General features: G+C 44.0%; 1 protein-coding gene across 1 annotated transcript in view; it reads right to left on the bottom strand.

Annotated features, from left to right (window-relative positions):
- The window catches only part of sema5a (sema domain, seven thrombospondin repeats (type 1 and type 1-like), transmembrane domain (TM) and short cytoplasmic domain, (semaphorin) 5A), a 244,463-nt gene that overhangs the window by 135,792 nt on the left and 89,982 nt on the right, over window positions 1–18,689 (bottom strand). The window contains exons 3-4 of the mRNA XM_041184817.1: window positions 12,471–12,570; window positions 8,294–8,339 (exon numbers count right to left, since the gene is read on the bottom strand). Of these exons, the coding sequence (XP_041040751.1) occupies window positions 8,294–8,339; window positions 12,471–12,570 (146 nt within the window). The remainder of the gene's footprint in view (window positions 1–8,293; window positions 8,340–12,470; window positions 12,571–18,689) is intronic.

Genomic DNA, 18,689 nt, shown 5'->3' with positions numbered 1-18,689 from the left:
ATGATTTGGATCAAACTGCGCAACAAAACATTAGTAAATCTGCCTACAAAGCCAATATTGGCTGTAGGCATGCATGGCATTGTGTAGCTCACTCAAGAACATACGAGCCAATATCTTATCCTTTATGGCTGTAATTGTTGCCTGCCCAATATGCCCCTTAATCTTGGACTCCAACCAGGAAAAACTATGCCGATTGTATGAGCCTGCCTGGAAACTGGAGAAAATATATACTACACTTGTCTCTGATATGCACCCTTACCACACATCCGCACCAGCTGCTTTGATTCCTATGCAACAAATATTCTTGAAAATTGTTGCAATCAAACCTTGTTCAATGATTTAGTATTGAGCAGTTTTAAAGTTATTAAAGATGTAAAAACTGGGATTGATATGCATCTAAAACCCAATTATCATTCCTAACATGTAAAATGAGCCTCTGCTATGCTAATAAAGGTTCTTCTTCAATCCAAATGTTATCAGTTGATTTTCTTCCCTTTTCCTTTAGCCACCAGTTCATCATTGTCTTAAGCTGGCCATAATAAGATGCACGATTCTTACAATTACCTTCATATTAAAATACTGGTGAAGGACCTTAGGTCACAATGCAGAACACCATTAAGACTGTAGACAGACACAAGCTAAGAGTAATCAATAAATAATGATTTAGTGACAAAAGCTGAAGAAGTAAATGGATAGGTGTAAAAGAACGAATTTAAGAGAGGTAATTATAAAAACAGTGGAAAAAGCACAGATAGGAAGAAGGGGAAACAGTAGGAAAATACCATATCAAATACGAGAACAATATTGGTAGGCACAGTTATGAATTCTTCTTCTTAGGCAGTCCCTGAGGTTCGAAGATGACTTGCTTCCACTCCAGTTTGATAGTGCACTGGACTTATCAGCCATTTCAGAACCTATCTGCAGATTCTTGCCACATGTAGGGCAGTTGGTGTCTAAAGGGTTGGGCACATGAGTTGTTCGGAGGATTATGTGCTCTCTCCAATGCCTCAACTTAACCTCTGAGCGTTCCTGACAAAGTCTTCGATGTATTCACTGCAGTCCCAAATGAACTTCCTCCATTTTGGTTGGTCACAGGCCAGGGGCTCCCATGAGTCAAAGGGAATGTCTGACCCCTCAGGAATGCTTTGAGGACATTAGTAAACAGTGGATGTGAAATGGCAGCCTCTTTCTAATCTCAGCGCTCTCTCAGTTGCATGTGTTGAACTGAAAAAAGTGATCTGATGCTGATTTTAAAAAAACTTTAGTTTAGCTCTCTGGCCTATCTTCCATCATAGGAATTCTAGAATATTTATCATTTATAGAATCATAAAATGGTTACAGCACAGGAGGCCAGTCATCCCATCATCCCTGTGCTGGCCCTCTGAAGGAGCAATTCACCTAGTGCTACTCCCCTGCCTTTTCCCCGTAGCCTTGCAGTTTTTTTCCTTTACAGATAATGATCCAATTCCCTTTGAAAGCTTCATTTGAACTGCCTCCACTTCACTCTCAGACAGTTACCTTTGGTCCCAAGCTCTGGAATTCCCTCTCTCCACCTCTCTACCTCGCTTTCCTCTTTAAGACACTCCTTAAAACATACTTCCTTGACCAAGATTTTGGTCATCTGGCCTATTATCTCCTTATATAGTTGGGTATCATTTGTTAAAATGCTCCTGTGAAGTGTCTTGGGTTGCTTTATTACATTAAAGGTGCTATTTAAATACAAGTTGCTGTTTTATATCACAAGATCAAAAGATCACACGAGACACATACAAACGAGAGAGAGCATTTATATTCTCCCATCTATTCATATCTTGAATGAGTCCAGGTTTTTTGTCTCCATTAACATGTCTGCAAAGCTCAAGTTGATCACTGTGACTCTTCTTCAGAGCTCACTATGGACACACCATACCGACTCGAAACGTTAACTCTGTTTCTCTCTCCACAGATGCTGCCAGACCTGCTGTTCTGTTTTTATTTCAGATCTCCAGCATCTGCAGTATTTTCCTTTTATTAAAGTTGATCACCCTGCTTAAAGAAATTCTTCCTAGCACTTGTTTTAAAATTTGGTTTCACCAGTTTTAGCCTAAATCCTAGTATTTTGGTTTGCTTTGAAGTAGTATTCCAGACTTAGCTGAGCTAAGCCATTTACTCTGTTGAATCTTGGATAAGGTCCACCCTCAGTCATCACCTGAAGAATCTCAGTCTCTCCAGGCTTTCCTTCTAACTAAATTATTTGAGCTAAGCAGTGTCAGGTGTCTAACGTAGACAAATACAAGGTGATAGTTATTCTGCACTATGTCCTAGACCTAAGTACAACATACAGCAAATGGTAACAGACACTTGCAAGAGAGAGATTTAGGGGCACCGTGAAGAGCTCACTGAAATCACCAACAGAACATGCAAGTAGATCAGGGTAAACTAAAGTGATAGGGTGTATAATGAAAGGGGCAGAGCATAAATCCCACATGCTTATAATAAGCTTCATCCATTCCCATTTGGTTATAGTTTTGGTTAGTTGACAATACGAATATCATTGCTTCATAAAGGTATGGAGAAGGGTAATTAGACTGTTATGGAGGTTCAGTCCCAAGTTATGAGAATAAACTAAGAAAAATTAGAATGTTTACACTGAATAAAACATGAATTTGAGACTGTTTAATGACATGTTCAAGATACTAAGGGAGCTAAACCATAAATTTTGTAACCAGGGCACTGATTGATACTCAGAAGAGGGAAGGTGAACAGGCATTTGAATTAACAGTTTCATACAGCAGGTGATTAAACTGTGGAATAGACTATACAGGTAGACAGGCAGCAATTTCAGGAGGTTGCTAGATAGCTCAATGGCAAAGTGAGCAATGATATAATCAGCAAGAGTATAATATCCTCCCAACCTCCCCCCATCCATTTGTTTAATACCTATTACATCTCCAACTTTCCCCAGTTCTCATGCAAGGTCATTGACCTGAAAAGTTCATTCTGCTTTTTTCTTCACAGATGCTGCCTGGCCTGCTGAGCGTTTACAGCATTTTCTGTTTTTATTTCAGATTTCCAGCATCCTCAGTATTTTGCTTTTCTACAAGAGTATATTATGTTTTCATTTAACTTCAAACACAGGCCAAATAGGTCACATGGCTTTTTCTGCTCAGGTATAAATAAGAACCCAAATCAATTTGAATTTTTCATTGCCTCAAGAAATGATGTATCTGCAAATATGACAGAGTAGTGGTATTGTCACTGGACTAGTGATCCAGGGACCCAGGGTAATGCTCTGGGGACCTGGCTTCAAATCCTGCCAAGGCAGGTGGTGGAATTTGAATTCAATAAAAATCTGGAATTAATAGGCCAATGATGACCATGAAACCATTGTCGATTGTTGTAAAAACACATCTGGTTCTCTAATGCCCTTTAGGGAAGGAAATCTGTCATCCTTACCTGGTCTGACCTACATGCAACTCCAGACCCACTGTAATATGTTTGACTCTTAAAAGCCCTCTGAAATGGCCGAGCAAGCCACTCAGTTGTAACAAACTGCTACAAAGACACAAAAAAAAAGGAATGAAACCAGATGGACCACCTGGCATCGATCTAGGCACCGGAAACGACAACGGCAAACTCAGCCCTGTCGACCCTGCAAAGTCCTCCTTACTAACATCTGGGGGCTAGTGCCAAAATTGGTGAGAGCTGTCTCAGAGACTAGTCAAGCAACAGCCTGACATAGTCATCCTCATGGAATCATACCTTACAGATAATGTCCCAGACTCACCATCACCATCCCTGGGTATGTCCTGTCCCACCGGCAGGACAGACCCTGCAGAGGAGGCGGCACAGTGGTATACAGTCAGGAGGGAGTTGCCCTGAGAATCCACTCAACATCGACTCCGGACCCCACGAAGTCTCATGGGATCAGGTCAAACATGGGCAAGGAAACCTCCTGCTGATTACCACGTACCATCGTCCCTCAGCTGATGAATCAGTGCTCCTCCATGTTGAACGTCACTTGGAGGAAGCACTGCGGTAGCAAGGACACAGAATGTACTCGGAGTGCGAGACTTCAATGTCTATCACCAAGAGTGGCTCGGTAGCACCACTAATGACTGACCTGGCCGAGTCCTAACGGACATAGCTGCTAGACTGGGTTTGCAGCAAGTGGTGAGGGAACCAACAAGAGGGACAAACATACGACCTCATCCTCACCAACCTGCCTACTGCAGACGCATCTGTCCACGACAGCATCGGTAGGAGTGACCACTGCACAGTCATTGTGGGGACGAAGTCCTGCCTTCACATTGAGGATACCCACCATCGTGTTGTGTGGCACTACCACCATGCTAAATGGAACAGATTTTGAACAGACCTAGCAATCAAGACTGGGCATCCATGAGGTGCTGTGGGCCATCAGCAGCAGCAGAATTGTACTCAAACACAATATGTAAACTCATGGCCTGCCATACACCCCGCTGCACCATTACCATCAAGCCAGGGGATCAACCCTGGTTCAATGAAGAGTGCAGGAGGGCATGCCAGGAGCAGCACCAGGCAGACCTAAAAAATAGGCGTCAACCTGGTGAAGCTATGAAAAAACAGGACTGCTTGCATGCCAATAGCATAAGCAGCAAGTGATAGACAGAATTAAGCGATCCCACAACCAACGGATCAGATCTAAGCTCTGCAGTCCTGCCACATTCAGTCCTGAATGGTGGTGTACAATTAAACAACTCACTGGAGGAGATGGTTCCACAAATATCCCCATCCTCAATGATGGAGGAGCCCAGCACATCAGTGCAAAAGATAAGGCTGAAGCATTCGCAACAATCTTCAGTCAGAAGTGCCGAGTGGATGATCCATCTTGGCCTCCTCGGAGGTCCCCAATATCACAGATGCCAGTCTTTAGCCAATTCGATTCACTCCACGTGATATCAAGAAACGGCTGAAGGCACTGGATACTGCCTGACAATATTCCAGCAATAGTACTGAAGACTTGTGCTCCAGAACTTGCTACGCCTCTAGCCAAGCTGTTCCAGTGCAGCTACAACACTGGCATCTACCTGTCTATGTGTAAAATTGCCCAGCTACGTCCTGTACACAAAAAGCAGGACAAATCCAACCTGGCCAATTACCACCCCATCAGTCTACTCTCCATCATCAGTAAAGTAATGGAAGGGATCATCAACAGTGCTATCAAATGGCACTTGCTTAGGAAAAGCCTACTCACTGATGCCCAGTTTGGGTTCTGCCAGGGCCAGTCAGCTCCTGACCTCATTATAGCCTTGGTTCAAACATGGACAAAATAGCTGAACTGCCGAGGTGAGGCGAGAATGACTGCCCTTGACATCATGGCAGCATTTGACCAAGTGTGGCATCAAGAAGCCCTAACAAAACTGGAGTCAATGGGAATCACGGGGGATACTCTCCACTGGTAGGAGTCATACCGAGCACAAAGGAAGGTGGTTGTGGTTGTTGGAGGTCGGTCACCTCAGCTCCAGGACATCACTGCAGGAGTTCCTCAGGATAGTGTCCTAGGCCCAACTATCTTCAGTCACTTCATCAATGACCTTCCTTCCATCATAAGGTTAGAAGTGGGGATGTTCACTGATGATTGCACAGTGTTCAGCGCTATTCGCGACTCCTCAGATACTGAAGCAGTCCATATCCAAATGCAGCAAGATCTGGACAATATCCAGGCTTGAACTGACAACTGGTAAGTAACACTCAAGCCACACAAGTGTCAGGCAATGACCATCTCCAACAAGAGAGAATGCATAACCTTGATGTTCAATGGCATTACAATCACTGAATCCCCCACTATCAACATCCTGGGGGTTACCATTGACCAGAAACTGAACTGGGCTAGCCATATAAATACTGTGGCTACTAAAGCAGGTGAGAGGCTAGGAATCATGTGACAAGTAACTCACCTCCTGACTCCCCAAAGCCTGTCCACTATCAACGAGGCACAAGTCAGGAGTGTGATGGAATACTCCCCACTTGCCTGGGTAAGTGCAGCTCCCATAACACTCAAGAAGCTTTGATACTATCCAAGACAAAGCTGCCCACTTAATTGGCAGCACATCCACAAACATTCAATCCTTACAACACCGATGCACAGTGGCAGCAGTGTGTACCACCTACAAGATGCACTGCAGGAATTCACCAAGGCTCCTTCGACAGCACCTTCCAAACACAAGACCACTACCATCTAGAAGGACAAGGGCAGCAGATAGATGGGAACACCACCACCTGGAAGTTCCCCTCCAAGTCACTCACCACCCCGACTTGGAAATATATCGCCGTTCCTTCACTGTCACTGGGTCAAAATCCTGGAACCCCCTTCCTAACAGCACTGTGGTGTACCTACACAACATGGACTGCAGCGATTCAAGAAGACAGCTCACCACCGCTTTCTCAAGGGCAACTAGTGATGGGCAATAAATGCTGGCCCGGCCAGCGAAGCCCACATCCCGTGAATGAATTTAAAAAAACATATAAACATGAACTACCGAAATGGATGTAAAACACATATTCCACTTGCCCTCAGGGAATGAATGGTGCAACAAAGTCTGATTGTAGATTGCTTCATAGACCAGGTACAAAGTCTGGAATATAGAGACTGAGATACAGAGGTGGACAGAAATCCTTCTCGGTATCCTCCCTTTAATAGCAAGTGAATTTCTCAGAATTGTCAATTTTCATTTTTCTGCTCCTAACTCAATTCAGGACTGGCTTTGAAGATTTCCACAGTTGTAAGGTTGACTGAAAGTAAATGAGTTTGTATGTAATATACAGCACGTTACCTGTGGATAAACTACTGCAGCTTGTCAAATACTGATTTATGTGAACAAAAAGAAACAGAACATGTAGATATAGGATTATAAAACACAAACTCTATCAAACAAACCCCATATGATAATTTGAATGTCTTGCTTCCCTTGATCATTAGGAAACAGCAGTATGGCCCTCAGTGAATATGTATTGTGGTATTGAGTCAAACAGACTAGGAAAGTCCCAGGTTTAATCCTTGGCCTGTAATAACTAATCCTAAAAAGTATTTTCCATGTTGTGTATCATTCTGGTTCAGTAGTCAGGCACAGGAATTGAAATTTATATTTTTTTCTTTTTTTTAATCTTTGTGTCAATATAACAATTGATATAATTAAGAAATTTGTAGTAAATTTGGTGTGTTGTAATTTTTGTTTGATTTCAATTTAGCTTTAGATCCACATCTAAGGAATGAAGGTGGAAAAAATGCTGCCATCTAATGGGCAACTGCATTCACAGCATTGCCATTAACAACAATAAACCTTTTCGTTTCAGCACTACTGGTTTAAGTCAAAATGCAGGTGTAATGAAATGGAATGCCAATTCATTTAAAGATTTTAAGGCTTTGCTACTTCGGCCAGGAACTGCACATGTAAAATTTTTATAAAACTAAATGCAATTGCGATCACTCAAAAAAAAGCAAATAGACATCTGTGACTGGATTTTCATTCTGCGAAGATGATGGGTTCGGGGTGGGTGTGCCAATAATTTCACGCTACCAGCTGGTGTGCCGGTCTTTCGGCATGTTCCTGTCTCCAGCCTATTTTCACTGAGATTGCTCGGTGGGGGGGGGGGGGGGGTTGAGTGGCACCTGCCTGCCAGCGATGGGTAATCATTAAGGCCAATTAAAGTGCCTATTAAGGGCACTAATCACATACTGCCACAGGCCCCCTGCTGAGATGCAGTCTGCAGATACCTCCCACAGGGGCTAGTGAGGCCTCCTTTAATAACCCCTCTCCACAAGGATTGACTGGCAATTGTGGCCACATTTTATTTTTAGTCTTCAGGGGGCACCTCCCACCTACATTGACAGCAGACATTGCTCTTGGTGTGATTAGCAGCTGCCCACAGCCTTGGATGCTCTCATTGGCCCTCCTGGCTACAGAACCCATCCTGAATTGGACACGGTTGCCAGGGAGTTCGCTTCACCGAAAATCTCCTCCAGGGTCCCGGCCTGATCAGGGCCCCGGAAGGCAAATCCAGTCCCTGATCTCTTTAGGGTGTCCAATATAGTCCCAGTAATAAGATGAAAAATTCTCACTGGTGCCTTTAAATCACGTTTAAGCCTTTCATCCTGCTGTAGGAAATTACTGGAATTGTCTTCGGTATGGAAACCTACTTTCAGATCAGAAGCAGGAGAGTCGACACGTTTTTCTTTGAAACTCTTATATATCGACTCAGTTAATTGTCAAAAATGTTTGCTTCACGTCAAACGTTACTCCTGCTCAAGCAAAAACCAACAGGTTTCACACACCTGGATTAATGTCAGATCCTCCAGTTTTAGCCTGAAGAGGTAGTTCCTGCAAAAAATAGGATTTATATGATCAGTGATCTAGCTGAGGGTAAGGGTCCCTCCATGTAACTGGAACATTTTTTGCAACACACAGATTCAAACTAGTTCCATGCACTAACCACCTCAATTGCAATTAAATGAACTTTTAAGCAAAGAGTCACAGAAAAGTCCCCAAGAGTTGAACATCAATACCCCACTGCACAATGTTCATTTTTAAATGACAATTGAAAAGCCAGACTATTGCTGTTACTTCTACAAGACAGTGATTGGACCACAATGGTGTAGCATGTGCACTTAAGTTCATTATGTGAAGGACAGTAGCGCACTGGAAAATTTACAATGAAGACTAACTAGAGAGATAGTTATGATGAAAGGCTTAAAATTGGGGCTTCTTCATCAGGACAGTGAAGATGAAAGAGGCCTTACAGAGATTTCAAAATTATGGAAAATTTTTGGGAAGGTAAATAATGAAAGATTGTTTCCACTGGTTAGTAAACAAGGGAGTGTTAACTCAGAATTGTCACCAGACCAAAATACAAATTAGAAGGACTTTTGCACTTGGCAGCTTATTAAAACATGGAATTCTTCACTGCAAGTAAACTTCGAGGCAGAGCCTATAACGTTATTTAAAAGGAAATTGCTAAGCATTTGAGGAGGAGCAATACAAAAGGATATAAAAAACAGGCAGGTAAAAGAGGTTAGAGTAAATGGCCCATATTAAAGAACAGAGATATGAATGCTGTATTGTAAGTTCTATAACCTCAACATTAACTCTCCCATGGCAGGCAGGGGAAGGTCGGAGGGGCAGAAGAGTTTTAAAAGTGAAATATGTAGAATGTGACCCCGACCTGCCGTGCATGCCACAGGCATAGTTTTTGAAGCAGTGGACATTGGTGAGTCCAAGGATACCTGTGGAGAAGCAGGACACTTCATTAAAGGATTTAATTCAGCTTCCCTCTGTTGATCACCCCCAACCCTCACAATTTCCAACTTCCCGCACACTGTTCCCCACTGATTGCCATCTGGAGCATCTCCCTCCTTCTATCAAGGCTGTCCCCAGTGCTCCCCTGCTGTGGCTCCCTGTTGCTATTGTTCTGTTCCACCCTCCCACCGATTGGCCAAGCTGTTTCATGCAAAATGTTAATGAGGTTCTGCCAGTGGACAGCCTCACTTGCACACTCCTCACAAATATCAAAGCCTCTGATTCTAAATGTTCAATTAACTAAGTTGCCAGTCAGCGTGCTCAAAACTGGACTATAAGAATTAGAAGTCATGGGCACTCCACTTCTATGTAATCTTAATAAACACATCCTTAGTAATGTCCTGGCATTTGTAATTTATTCATAAATTCTAAATTATATCGTCAATAATGGTGCAGTCAAGTTTTGGTTACATCCAAGTTTAAGCTTATCTATCTTTTTATCACTTGCATGTAGCAATGTGATGATACTGCTATTTCAAAATAACTTAAACATCACAATATATTTGAGCATGTGAAGACAGCATGGTTTTGTGTCAGTTTCAATTAAATGGAAGATGTTTTTTATTCACACACATTCCTTGGTTTTATGGTTTTTGATTATATATAGAAATCTGCAACTCCTACTTTCTGATTAGAACTTTGACATTTTGAGCAAGTTTGGGCAACTCTCCTGCTTAACAGCCCACTGACTTCATCAGCACAACATATTTTGTGAAGTTATTTGCCCTTCAATTATTTGAAGCAGAAGCAGGCACCATGAATTGTTAGCAACAGCCTCATGTTGCTTGGGATCCTTCCATTGGCTCCCCCACCCGCTGTATAAATTCTCCAGGTTGGATACAACATAATCTTTAGACAAAATTTTGCTTCTGCTACGACCGTCCCCAGGTGAGGTCCCCCAATTTGTAACTTCCCGAACGGGACCTCAATTTTGTTATGCACAATTTTGTTATGGGTGAGGAGGAATGAAATGGCTCCCTTTTTTTATTCAACCCTCTCGGTTTGACACAAGGTTACTTTAACAGGGATCCCTTCCCCCCGTGAACACCTTTTCCCAGTCCAAATGTATTTATGTGTTAGAAGGAGCCAATTTAACCAGGGTTTCTTGAGTCAAAGAAAAAAGCTTATTAGTTACTAAAAACCCAAGAAAAAAAAATAATAAAAAACGCAACACACATTCACACAAATTAGAAATGAGAAGTTGAGTCCAAACAAAAGTTAAAAAAAGATATATGAATCAGTCTTTAGTTTGTCCATGAAGCGTAAATGGCGAAACATTGTGGCCTTTAAGTTGGGTGATTCCAGTAGAGCTGACTTTGAGAGTTTAGCAGTTGGTTTGGAGACACGTGGTTCTGCAGATTAGCTGAAGAAGCTAGCCTATTTCCTTTTTGATTGTGGCTTTGCTGACTTGTCTCCAGCAAAAGAAAGAGAGAGACGGGGGGGGGGGGGGGGGGGGGGGGGGGGGGGGGGGGGGGGGCGCGTGGGTGGGAAGAAAGAGGGTGCCTTTCCCTGCAAGCTGCAGGGGTGCCTTTTTGATCTTCTTCTGCTGTCACTTTCTCAGCACACTGGCACACTAGCACACAGTAACACAACCAGATCAGATCTGCAGCTAGCTTTTTAACACATTTCCTTGTACATTCTTGGAAGGGAAAAAACAAACATGTCTTTCACCCAGGGTCCATTTTCTTTCAACTCAGACCATTTCCACATTCTGAGATATAACTCAACAGGGGATGATATTAGATGCCTGCAGAGATGTGGCAATCAGTCTCCATTGTTTCTGCAACCACAGGGGTAGAAAGCTCAGTCTTTTGCATTTCATCTCTTCCTTTCAAGTGTCTCCGTCTGAAGTAGGCCTTGACACTTTTTTAGGTGCAACATTCGATGCTTTCTCGGGACTAGTCAGTCAAGTATAATCCACATAGGAGTTGTCCAGAAAGTGGTTATGTTATATTCTCAGCCATCATTTGCTGAGTGTCTTTGCTTCTATGTCTTTTTAAAAAAGAACATCTTTCTTAAAAAGTTCAATAGGCCCATAAGTAATTTAAGGCTGTAATCCACTGTCGTGAAACTTCACACCACAGAGGTGGGCCAGGGGAACCTGGGGTGCAGGGGAGGCCCATTTAATCAGGCAGCAAGAAGGTACAGAGCGGAGACTTGGTCACCCTCCTGACACACCCAGTTAGGTGTGGGCCAGGAAGTCTCAAAGTCAACCTTTGCACCTGGAAACCAATTGGCACCCTTAAATAGCCACTTAAGGGCCTCATCCCACTACCGTTGGTATTGAACCAGCAGTAGACAGGGGCCACACCATATAGGCTCCCTGCCTCATAAATCCGAGCAGGTGTGCCTGCAGCTGGTGCGGGGTGGGGGGGTGGGGGGCTTGTACTTGGGCAACTCATGCCCAGTGGAGATAATGGAAGTAAAGGTTGCCCACGTGTGATGACTCCTGACTGTCCTAAAAACTAAATACTCTCTCCCTCACTTGCTGGGGCCTCCCCAAATGGAGCTGGCAATCCAGCTTTACTTACTTTCGCCCTGGGCTCCAGCGACAATCCTGCAGCCTGGGCCTACTGCAATACCAGCAGTATTATCCATCGCTCAGTGGCACTGCTGATACTGGAGAGCTGCCAGCCGAGGGATATCAGCCCTGAACAGGACAAGGATCCTGACTCCAATCAAGCAAGTACCCGAGTGGCACTAAATCAGGTCTGGGGGTGTGGAATGGCCACAGGGGGATTGCCACCTGCTCTCCAGTCCACTGCTGTGAGTATTAAATTCTGCCCACTGTCTCCAGACTATGAGTTCTACTGCCCAAGCAAATGAAAAGGACAGCAATAAGCCCTGTCAGGTTGGTTATATTTGCCACTTTGCATTTAGCATCTAATTTAGCCATTAATAGAAAATTACTACTAAGTACCAACAGATTATCAAAAAAAAAATCAATAGCAAAACTCTGACAACACAGGAGTTCTTTTTCAAAAGCATCTGATTGGTAATCAAGACTGAACGGGGTTGACAAGAGCAGTCGAGCGAAGCTGATTGTTCTAGGAATTGAAAGAAATGGCATTCAAGACGGAATTTCACAAACCTCAGTACGCTTGTCTTCCCAAAAATGTCAAGGGCAGTTTTAATTATGTCAGAAAAATGTCTTACTTTGCTCCAACGATGAGCTCTTTATGGCTGGGATCAAAGGTCAGTTGCGAATAGTCCGTTACATCTGCAGCTTTAAACTTGTGCAGCCATGGTGCAATGTCTGAGAAGAAAGCAGAAACATCCGTAACCTAGCTGGCAACAGATTACATCGGAGGCGATCAATAGACTCATGTCAATACCTGGAATTGAAATGCAGTGAACTAGATTAATTAAAGCTGACAAGGAGGCCTTTGGAATCAGGGCTCGTCATTAAATGTGCCAGAACTGGGCCCTGAGTTTATATCAACCTATTATTGAAGTGTCTGTCCTGACAGAATTACATCAACATCATCACCCAGGCGCCAGCTCCATGAATCCTCTCGGGACTAAATTAAAGCTCAGTGGGACAGATAAAAGAAAACTTCCAGATGTACCACAGTTTCTCTAAAATTCAACTGACAAGATTAAACGTGTATTTTTTTAATCTTACCAATTTCATTATTTCGGTATTAATCTCAAACTCTCTGGGTTCCTGGAAAACGTTTCTGCTATTCCTGTCAGAGTTGTCAGAAAGTCACTCACTGGTTGATCTTCATGTCTTCTTCAATCACCAGCCAGACCCATTTGAGAAAATAACACCGTGGCTTTGAAAGACAAATTGCTTTTTATTGCTTTGTGAACCCACCATAAATTTAATTTCTAGCATTTCTGTTTGCCTGATCTGGTAATAAACATGCCTTTTAACAGTAAATACATTGGCAGAAAGACTACCTGTAACCAGAAGAGTTCTGTCAGTTACTTCCTAAATGTTTTCTGCAGAGTCTCTAACTTTGAACACAAGACTCTTTACAACTGAATTGCTGTGGACAAAGACGGATTTTGCAATTAATCTGAGGTTCCAAGTGAATCTGTCACCCTTCAAGTTTCCCTGCTGATTCTGCTTCATCAGGTTCATTAATATTTAGCTTCTTAGCTTCTTAGCCCTTATATTTAGCCCTTAGCTTCTTCCTCGAACAGAGGCCCGAACAATCCCCATCCACCACTACTCTCCTCCGTCTGGCTGAACTTGTTCTCACGCTGAACAATTTCTCCTTCAACTCCTCTCACTTCCTCCAAATAAAAGGTGTGGCTATGGGTACCCGCATGGGCCCCAGCTATGCCTGTCTCTTTATGGGGTATGTGGAACATTCCTTGTTGCAGTCCTACTCCGGCCCCCTTCCACAACTCTTTCTCCGGTACATCGATGATTATTTCGGTGCTGCTTCATGCTCTCGTCAGGACTTGGAAAAATTTATTAATTTTGCTTCCAATCTCCACCCCTCCATCATTTTCACGTGGTCCATCTCTGACACTTCCCTTCCCTTCCTTGACCTCTCTGTCTCAATCTCTGGTGATAGACTGTCCACCAATATCCATTACAAACCCACCGACACCCACAGCTATCTCGACTACAGCTCCTCACACCCCACTTCCTGTAAGGACTCCATCCCATTCTCTCAGTTCCTTCGCCTCCGTCGCATCTGAACCGATGATGCTACATTCAAAAACAGTTCCTCTGACATGTCCTCCTTCTTCCTTAACCGAGGTTTTCCACCCACGGTCGTTGACAGGGCCCTCAACCGTGTCCGGCCCATCTCCCGCGCATCCGCCCTCACTCCTTCTCCTCCCTCCCAGAAACATGATAGGGTCCCCCTTGTCCTCACTTATCACCCCACCAGCCTCCGCATTCAAAGGATCATCCTCCGCCATTTCCGCCAACTCCAGCATGATGCCACTACCAAACACATCTTCCCTTCACCCCCCTTATCGGCATTCCGTAGGGATCGCTCCCTCCGGGACACCCTGGTCCACTCCTCCATCACCCCCTACTCCTCAACCCCCTCCTATGGCACAACCCCTTGCCCACGCAAAAGATGCAACACCTGCCCCTTCACTTCCTCTCTCCTCACCGTCCAAGGACCCAAACACTCCTTTCAAGTGAAGCAGCATTTCACTTGCATTTCCCCCAACTTAGTCTACTGCATTCGTTGCTCCCAATGTGGTCTCCTCTACATTGGAGAGACCAAACGTAAACTGGGCGACCGCTTTGCAGAACACCTGCGGTCTGTCCGCAAGAATGACCCAAACCTCCCTGTCGCTTGCCATTTTAACACTCCACCCTGCTCTCTTGCCCACATGTCTGTCCTTGGCTTGCTGCATTGTTCCAGTGAAGCCCAACGCAAACTGGAGGAACAACACCTCATCTTCCGACTAGGGACTTTACAGCCTTCCGGACTGAATATTGAATTCAACAACTTTAGGTCGTGAGTCCCCTCCCCCATCCCCACCCCCTTTCTGTTTCCCCCTTCTTTTTTTTTTTCCCAATAAATTATAAAGATTTTCCTTTTCCCACCTATTTCCATTATATAAAAAAAAAACCCACTAGAGCTATACCTTGAGTGCCCTACCATCCATTCTTAATTAGCACATTCGTTTAGATAATATCACCAACTTTAACTTTAACACCTATGTGTTCTATTGTACTATTGTTGTTGACATCTTTTGATGATCTGCTTCTATCACTGCTTGTTTGTCGCTACAACCACACCAACCCCCTCCACCTCTCTGTCTCTCTATCTCTCCGCCCCCCACACACACACCTTAAACCAGCTTATATTTCAGCTCTTTCCTGGACTCGAACTCAAGTTCTGTCGAAGGGTCATGAGGACTCGAAACGTCAACTCTTTTCTTCTCCGCCGATGCTGCCAGACCTGCTGAGTTTTTCCAGGTAATTCTGTTTTTGTTTTGGATTTCCAGCATCCGCAGTTTTTTTGTTTTTATCATTAATATTCCTGCTTGAAAAGAAACACCTCACTCTCATCTCAATCTCATCACTTTTTTTAAGTAGCTGACACTGGTTATTTAGCGTTCAGTTTATACTTAACTTTCTAGGCAATGCCTAAACTTGGCTTCAAACTCTCAATTTCCTATATTATCCCAGAACTTTCACACTTGGTTTTTGTTAAAATATCAGCAAAAACAATACTATTAAGATTTGGGATCCCCTTGTTGCCAGAACTCATTACAGAATAAAACATCAGGTTAGGATTTTCTTGCAACATTTCACCTCTCTGAAGTGAAGGAGACCCAGGAAAAAGAAAACTTCAAACTCTGCTTTAAGCAATCCTTCAACCCTAGGGGTCTCAGTGGCAGGACCAAAATGGCAAATGAAGGAACAAGACACCACCCCAACTCCACTTCGCTGCATTCTCTTCATAGAAATAAGCAGTCGACCAGAGACCTGTTTACTCCTGTCAGGTCATTCTGTACAGCATGAAAATAACATCAAAAGGAAGACAACACAATGACCCAACTCTTCCAGTCTTCAGATCGCCAGAGACCTGACCTATAGTGGAAGATGCACTTTAGGACCCTGTGGAAGTCATGACACACAGCCTTATGTGGATTGTCTGGGAAGTTTAAACTTCCAATGGGCAATTCCCCTGCTGCCCGGGACCCTGTGTGAAAGTCTCCGACTCCGCGCGACTTACCTTGATAGTTGCTCAGGAAATGTTAAACAGTTCAAAACATAGTCTAACACCGGGGCAATTCCACAAACAACCGGGCATATCTCCTGACCACCCGACAACAGTACCAACCCCCCCGCCACCCCCCACCGACCTATCCCTCAACCCTTTGGAGCCAACTAACCCCCCCGCCCCCCACCGCCCCCCTCGCACCCCCCCATCCACCTGACTACACCCTAACCACCTGACCACCTAATTACCCCCAGACCCAATCCAAGTACCCCTCTGACGCGATTACCCAGAGCCTGCTACTCCACCACACCCCAACCCCGACCCAACCACCCAGCCAACTCAACCCAACTACCCCACCGACTCAACCCAACTACCCTCTGAGCTGACTACTTCCCCAACCTGACTACCCATCAACCACTCAACTACTCACCCACCGACTACCCATCCACCTACCCACTCACTCATCCAGTCAGACTGGACCTTTAAACCTGAATGCAGCAGCTAGTGCCGGAAAAAGGAAGCATGTTCTCTCTTCCCCCAGCTCTACTCCGCTCTGATGGAGTTCCCCGGAGACGCTGTGCTGTGTATTTCTCCGCCCGGGAGCAGGAGAAATGCGCAGCAGTGTCGGGTCAGGGAACCCTTCGCAGACAGTGCGAACGCATGCAGCATTGCCACAGATCGGAAGATTCAGGTCAATGTTTTGGCAGGGTTTAAGAATATCAAGACATCTGATAAGTATTATGAATAAAAAATTCAAATTATTCTAAAATTAGAATTGAGAATAAAGTTTTGAGTTAGTGCCTGGATTTTCATCTGCTATCCTACTTCGAATAATGCAAGATAACAATGAAACAAGTAGGAGATTGGGGAGTGGTCAATTCCCCAACCCAATCTTTATGTTTCTCTCGTAGCCCCTCAGGTTAGCTGGCAGACACCCCTCCCTTTCGCTGCCCACCATGGGCTAGTTGTGAAAAGGAGGCAGACCACAATAAGCAGCCACATTTTCCAGCTTTGTGCCCAAGCTACTGCTACCTCCTCATCAGGAGTGCGGCGGCTGTGACCGTAGGGAACGATGAATTTTTAAAAATTCAGTCATGGGATGTTGGCATCACTGGCTGGGCCAGCACTTATTGCCCTTCCCTAATTGCCCTTGAGAAGGTGGTGGTGAGCTGCCTCCTTGAACCACCACAGTCCATGTGGTGTAGGTACACCCAGGGTGCGGTTAGGGAGGGAATTCCAAGATTTTGATCCACCTCCTCAGAGCAATAAATGTGGTTTTCCCAGGAGCATCCATATTCTGAGAGCAAGTTTTAAAAAACATCTTTATAAAAGACTGCTCATGTTAGCTGATTTTTCACATTCCCTTTCAGTTGCTTCTGCTGTTCCTGTCTCTCAGGTTCCATCTGCTTCCCTCCTCCAAACATACTTTCAGAGAACATTTCTCTCCAAGCTGGGGGGTGGGGAATGCAACCTTCTTTGTATCTTCCTGCATTCCTGACACAGCCAAACACATTTCTAACAGAGATAAAACATTTCATTTCTAACAGATTTCGACAGGAATCTGATAGGTCCACAAGTAAACAAAAATATATTCAGTGGTACCACATATGATATATCATTTAGATGCATGGCACATGATATAATCCATCATAAAGGCAGAGAAAGGGGAAAAATCAATATAAACAGGCCATTGTGCCCAAATAAACAAAACAGAAACTCACAATACAATTTCTAGGCAGCAGACTAAATTTAAACTAAGCAGTTTTGCTTCTCTCTCAAAATTGTTCCTGTCACTTATCCGGGTGATGCATCTTCTTCTCTATTGGAAGGAAGTTACATTTCAGCAAAGTACATTATCCCTGTACCAAGCTGAAGCAATGCCAATTAATGCAAGACTGAAGGGTTCTTCTCATTAATAAATTATCATTCATTTATTTGTAGGTTTTCCTCCTCTTATCCCTTCTTGATTACATTCCTGGATGAATGGTAAGTAATTTGTTTCCTAACGCCTGCCACGGCCTCTCCATAAACTACCATTTCAACTTCCTCTTGCTTAAAACTTGGCCCATCACTTTCACTGGGGAATTATAGCCACATTAAGGGGCTAGGTATCAGCTTGGCTCAGTTAATTGTACTCTCACTACTGAATCAGAAAACAATGGCACTGCTGGGACGCAAGAGCTGCAAGTCCCTGATTGGCCAGCAGCTCTTGGAGGCAGGACCTCCACCCTTAAAGGGGCAGAAGCCCAAATGGCAGGCAGTTAACTGCCTCACTGCCATTGAATTCTGTCAGGTCTTCCAAAAATGGCTACAATGGACTGGTCCCAGGCTTTCTGACCAGTGGACAGGGCCATTAAATTCAACCCAACATTTCAGGTCAATGATCAATGAAGGGAGAAAAATAGATGGCGTAGGGTAAGATACAGAGTCAGAAGAAAAGAGTAATAATGAGATAGGATAATAGAAGGAAATAACAACTTGCTTTCATATAGCACCTTTAACATGGAAAAGTGTCCTACAGAGCTTCGCAGAGGCATAAGGGGAGAAATAAATTCAGTGCAAAAAGAGATATTAGGAGGGGTAACTAAAGGTTTGATCAAAGAGATGGGTTTTAAGAGGGGTCTTATAGATGGAAAGGGAGTTACAGAGCTGGTGGGGTTTAAGGAGGCAATTGCAGAGTTGGAGCCAAGTGGCTAAAGGCATGGCCACCAATAATAGAATA

This window comes from Carcharodon carcharias, chromosome 3 (genome assembly GCF_017639515.1).
Source record: "Carcharodon carcharias isolate sCarCar2 chromosome 3, sCarCar2.pri, whole genome shotgun sequence".
Classification (NCBI taxonomy): domain Eukaryota; kingdom Metazoa; phylum Chordata; class Chondrichthyes; order Lamniformes; family Lamnidae; genus Carcharodon; species Carcharodon carcharias.
Note: the sequence above shows the minus strand (reverse complement) of the source record. Positions and strands in the feature narration are given on the sequence as shown.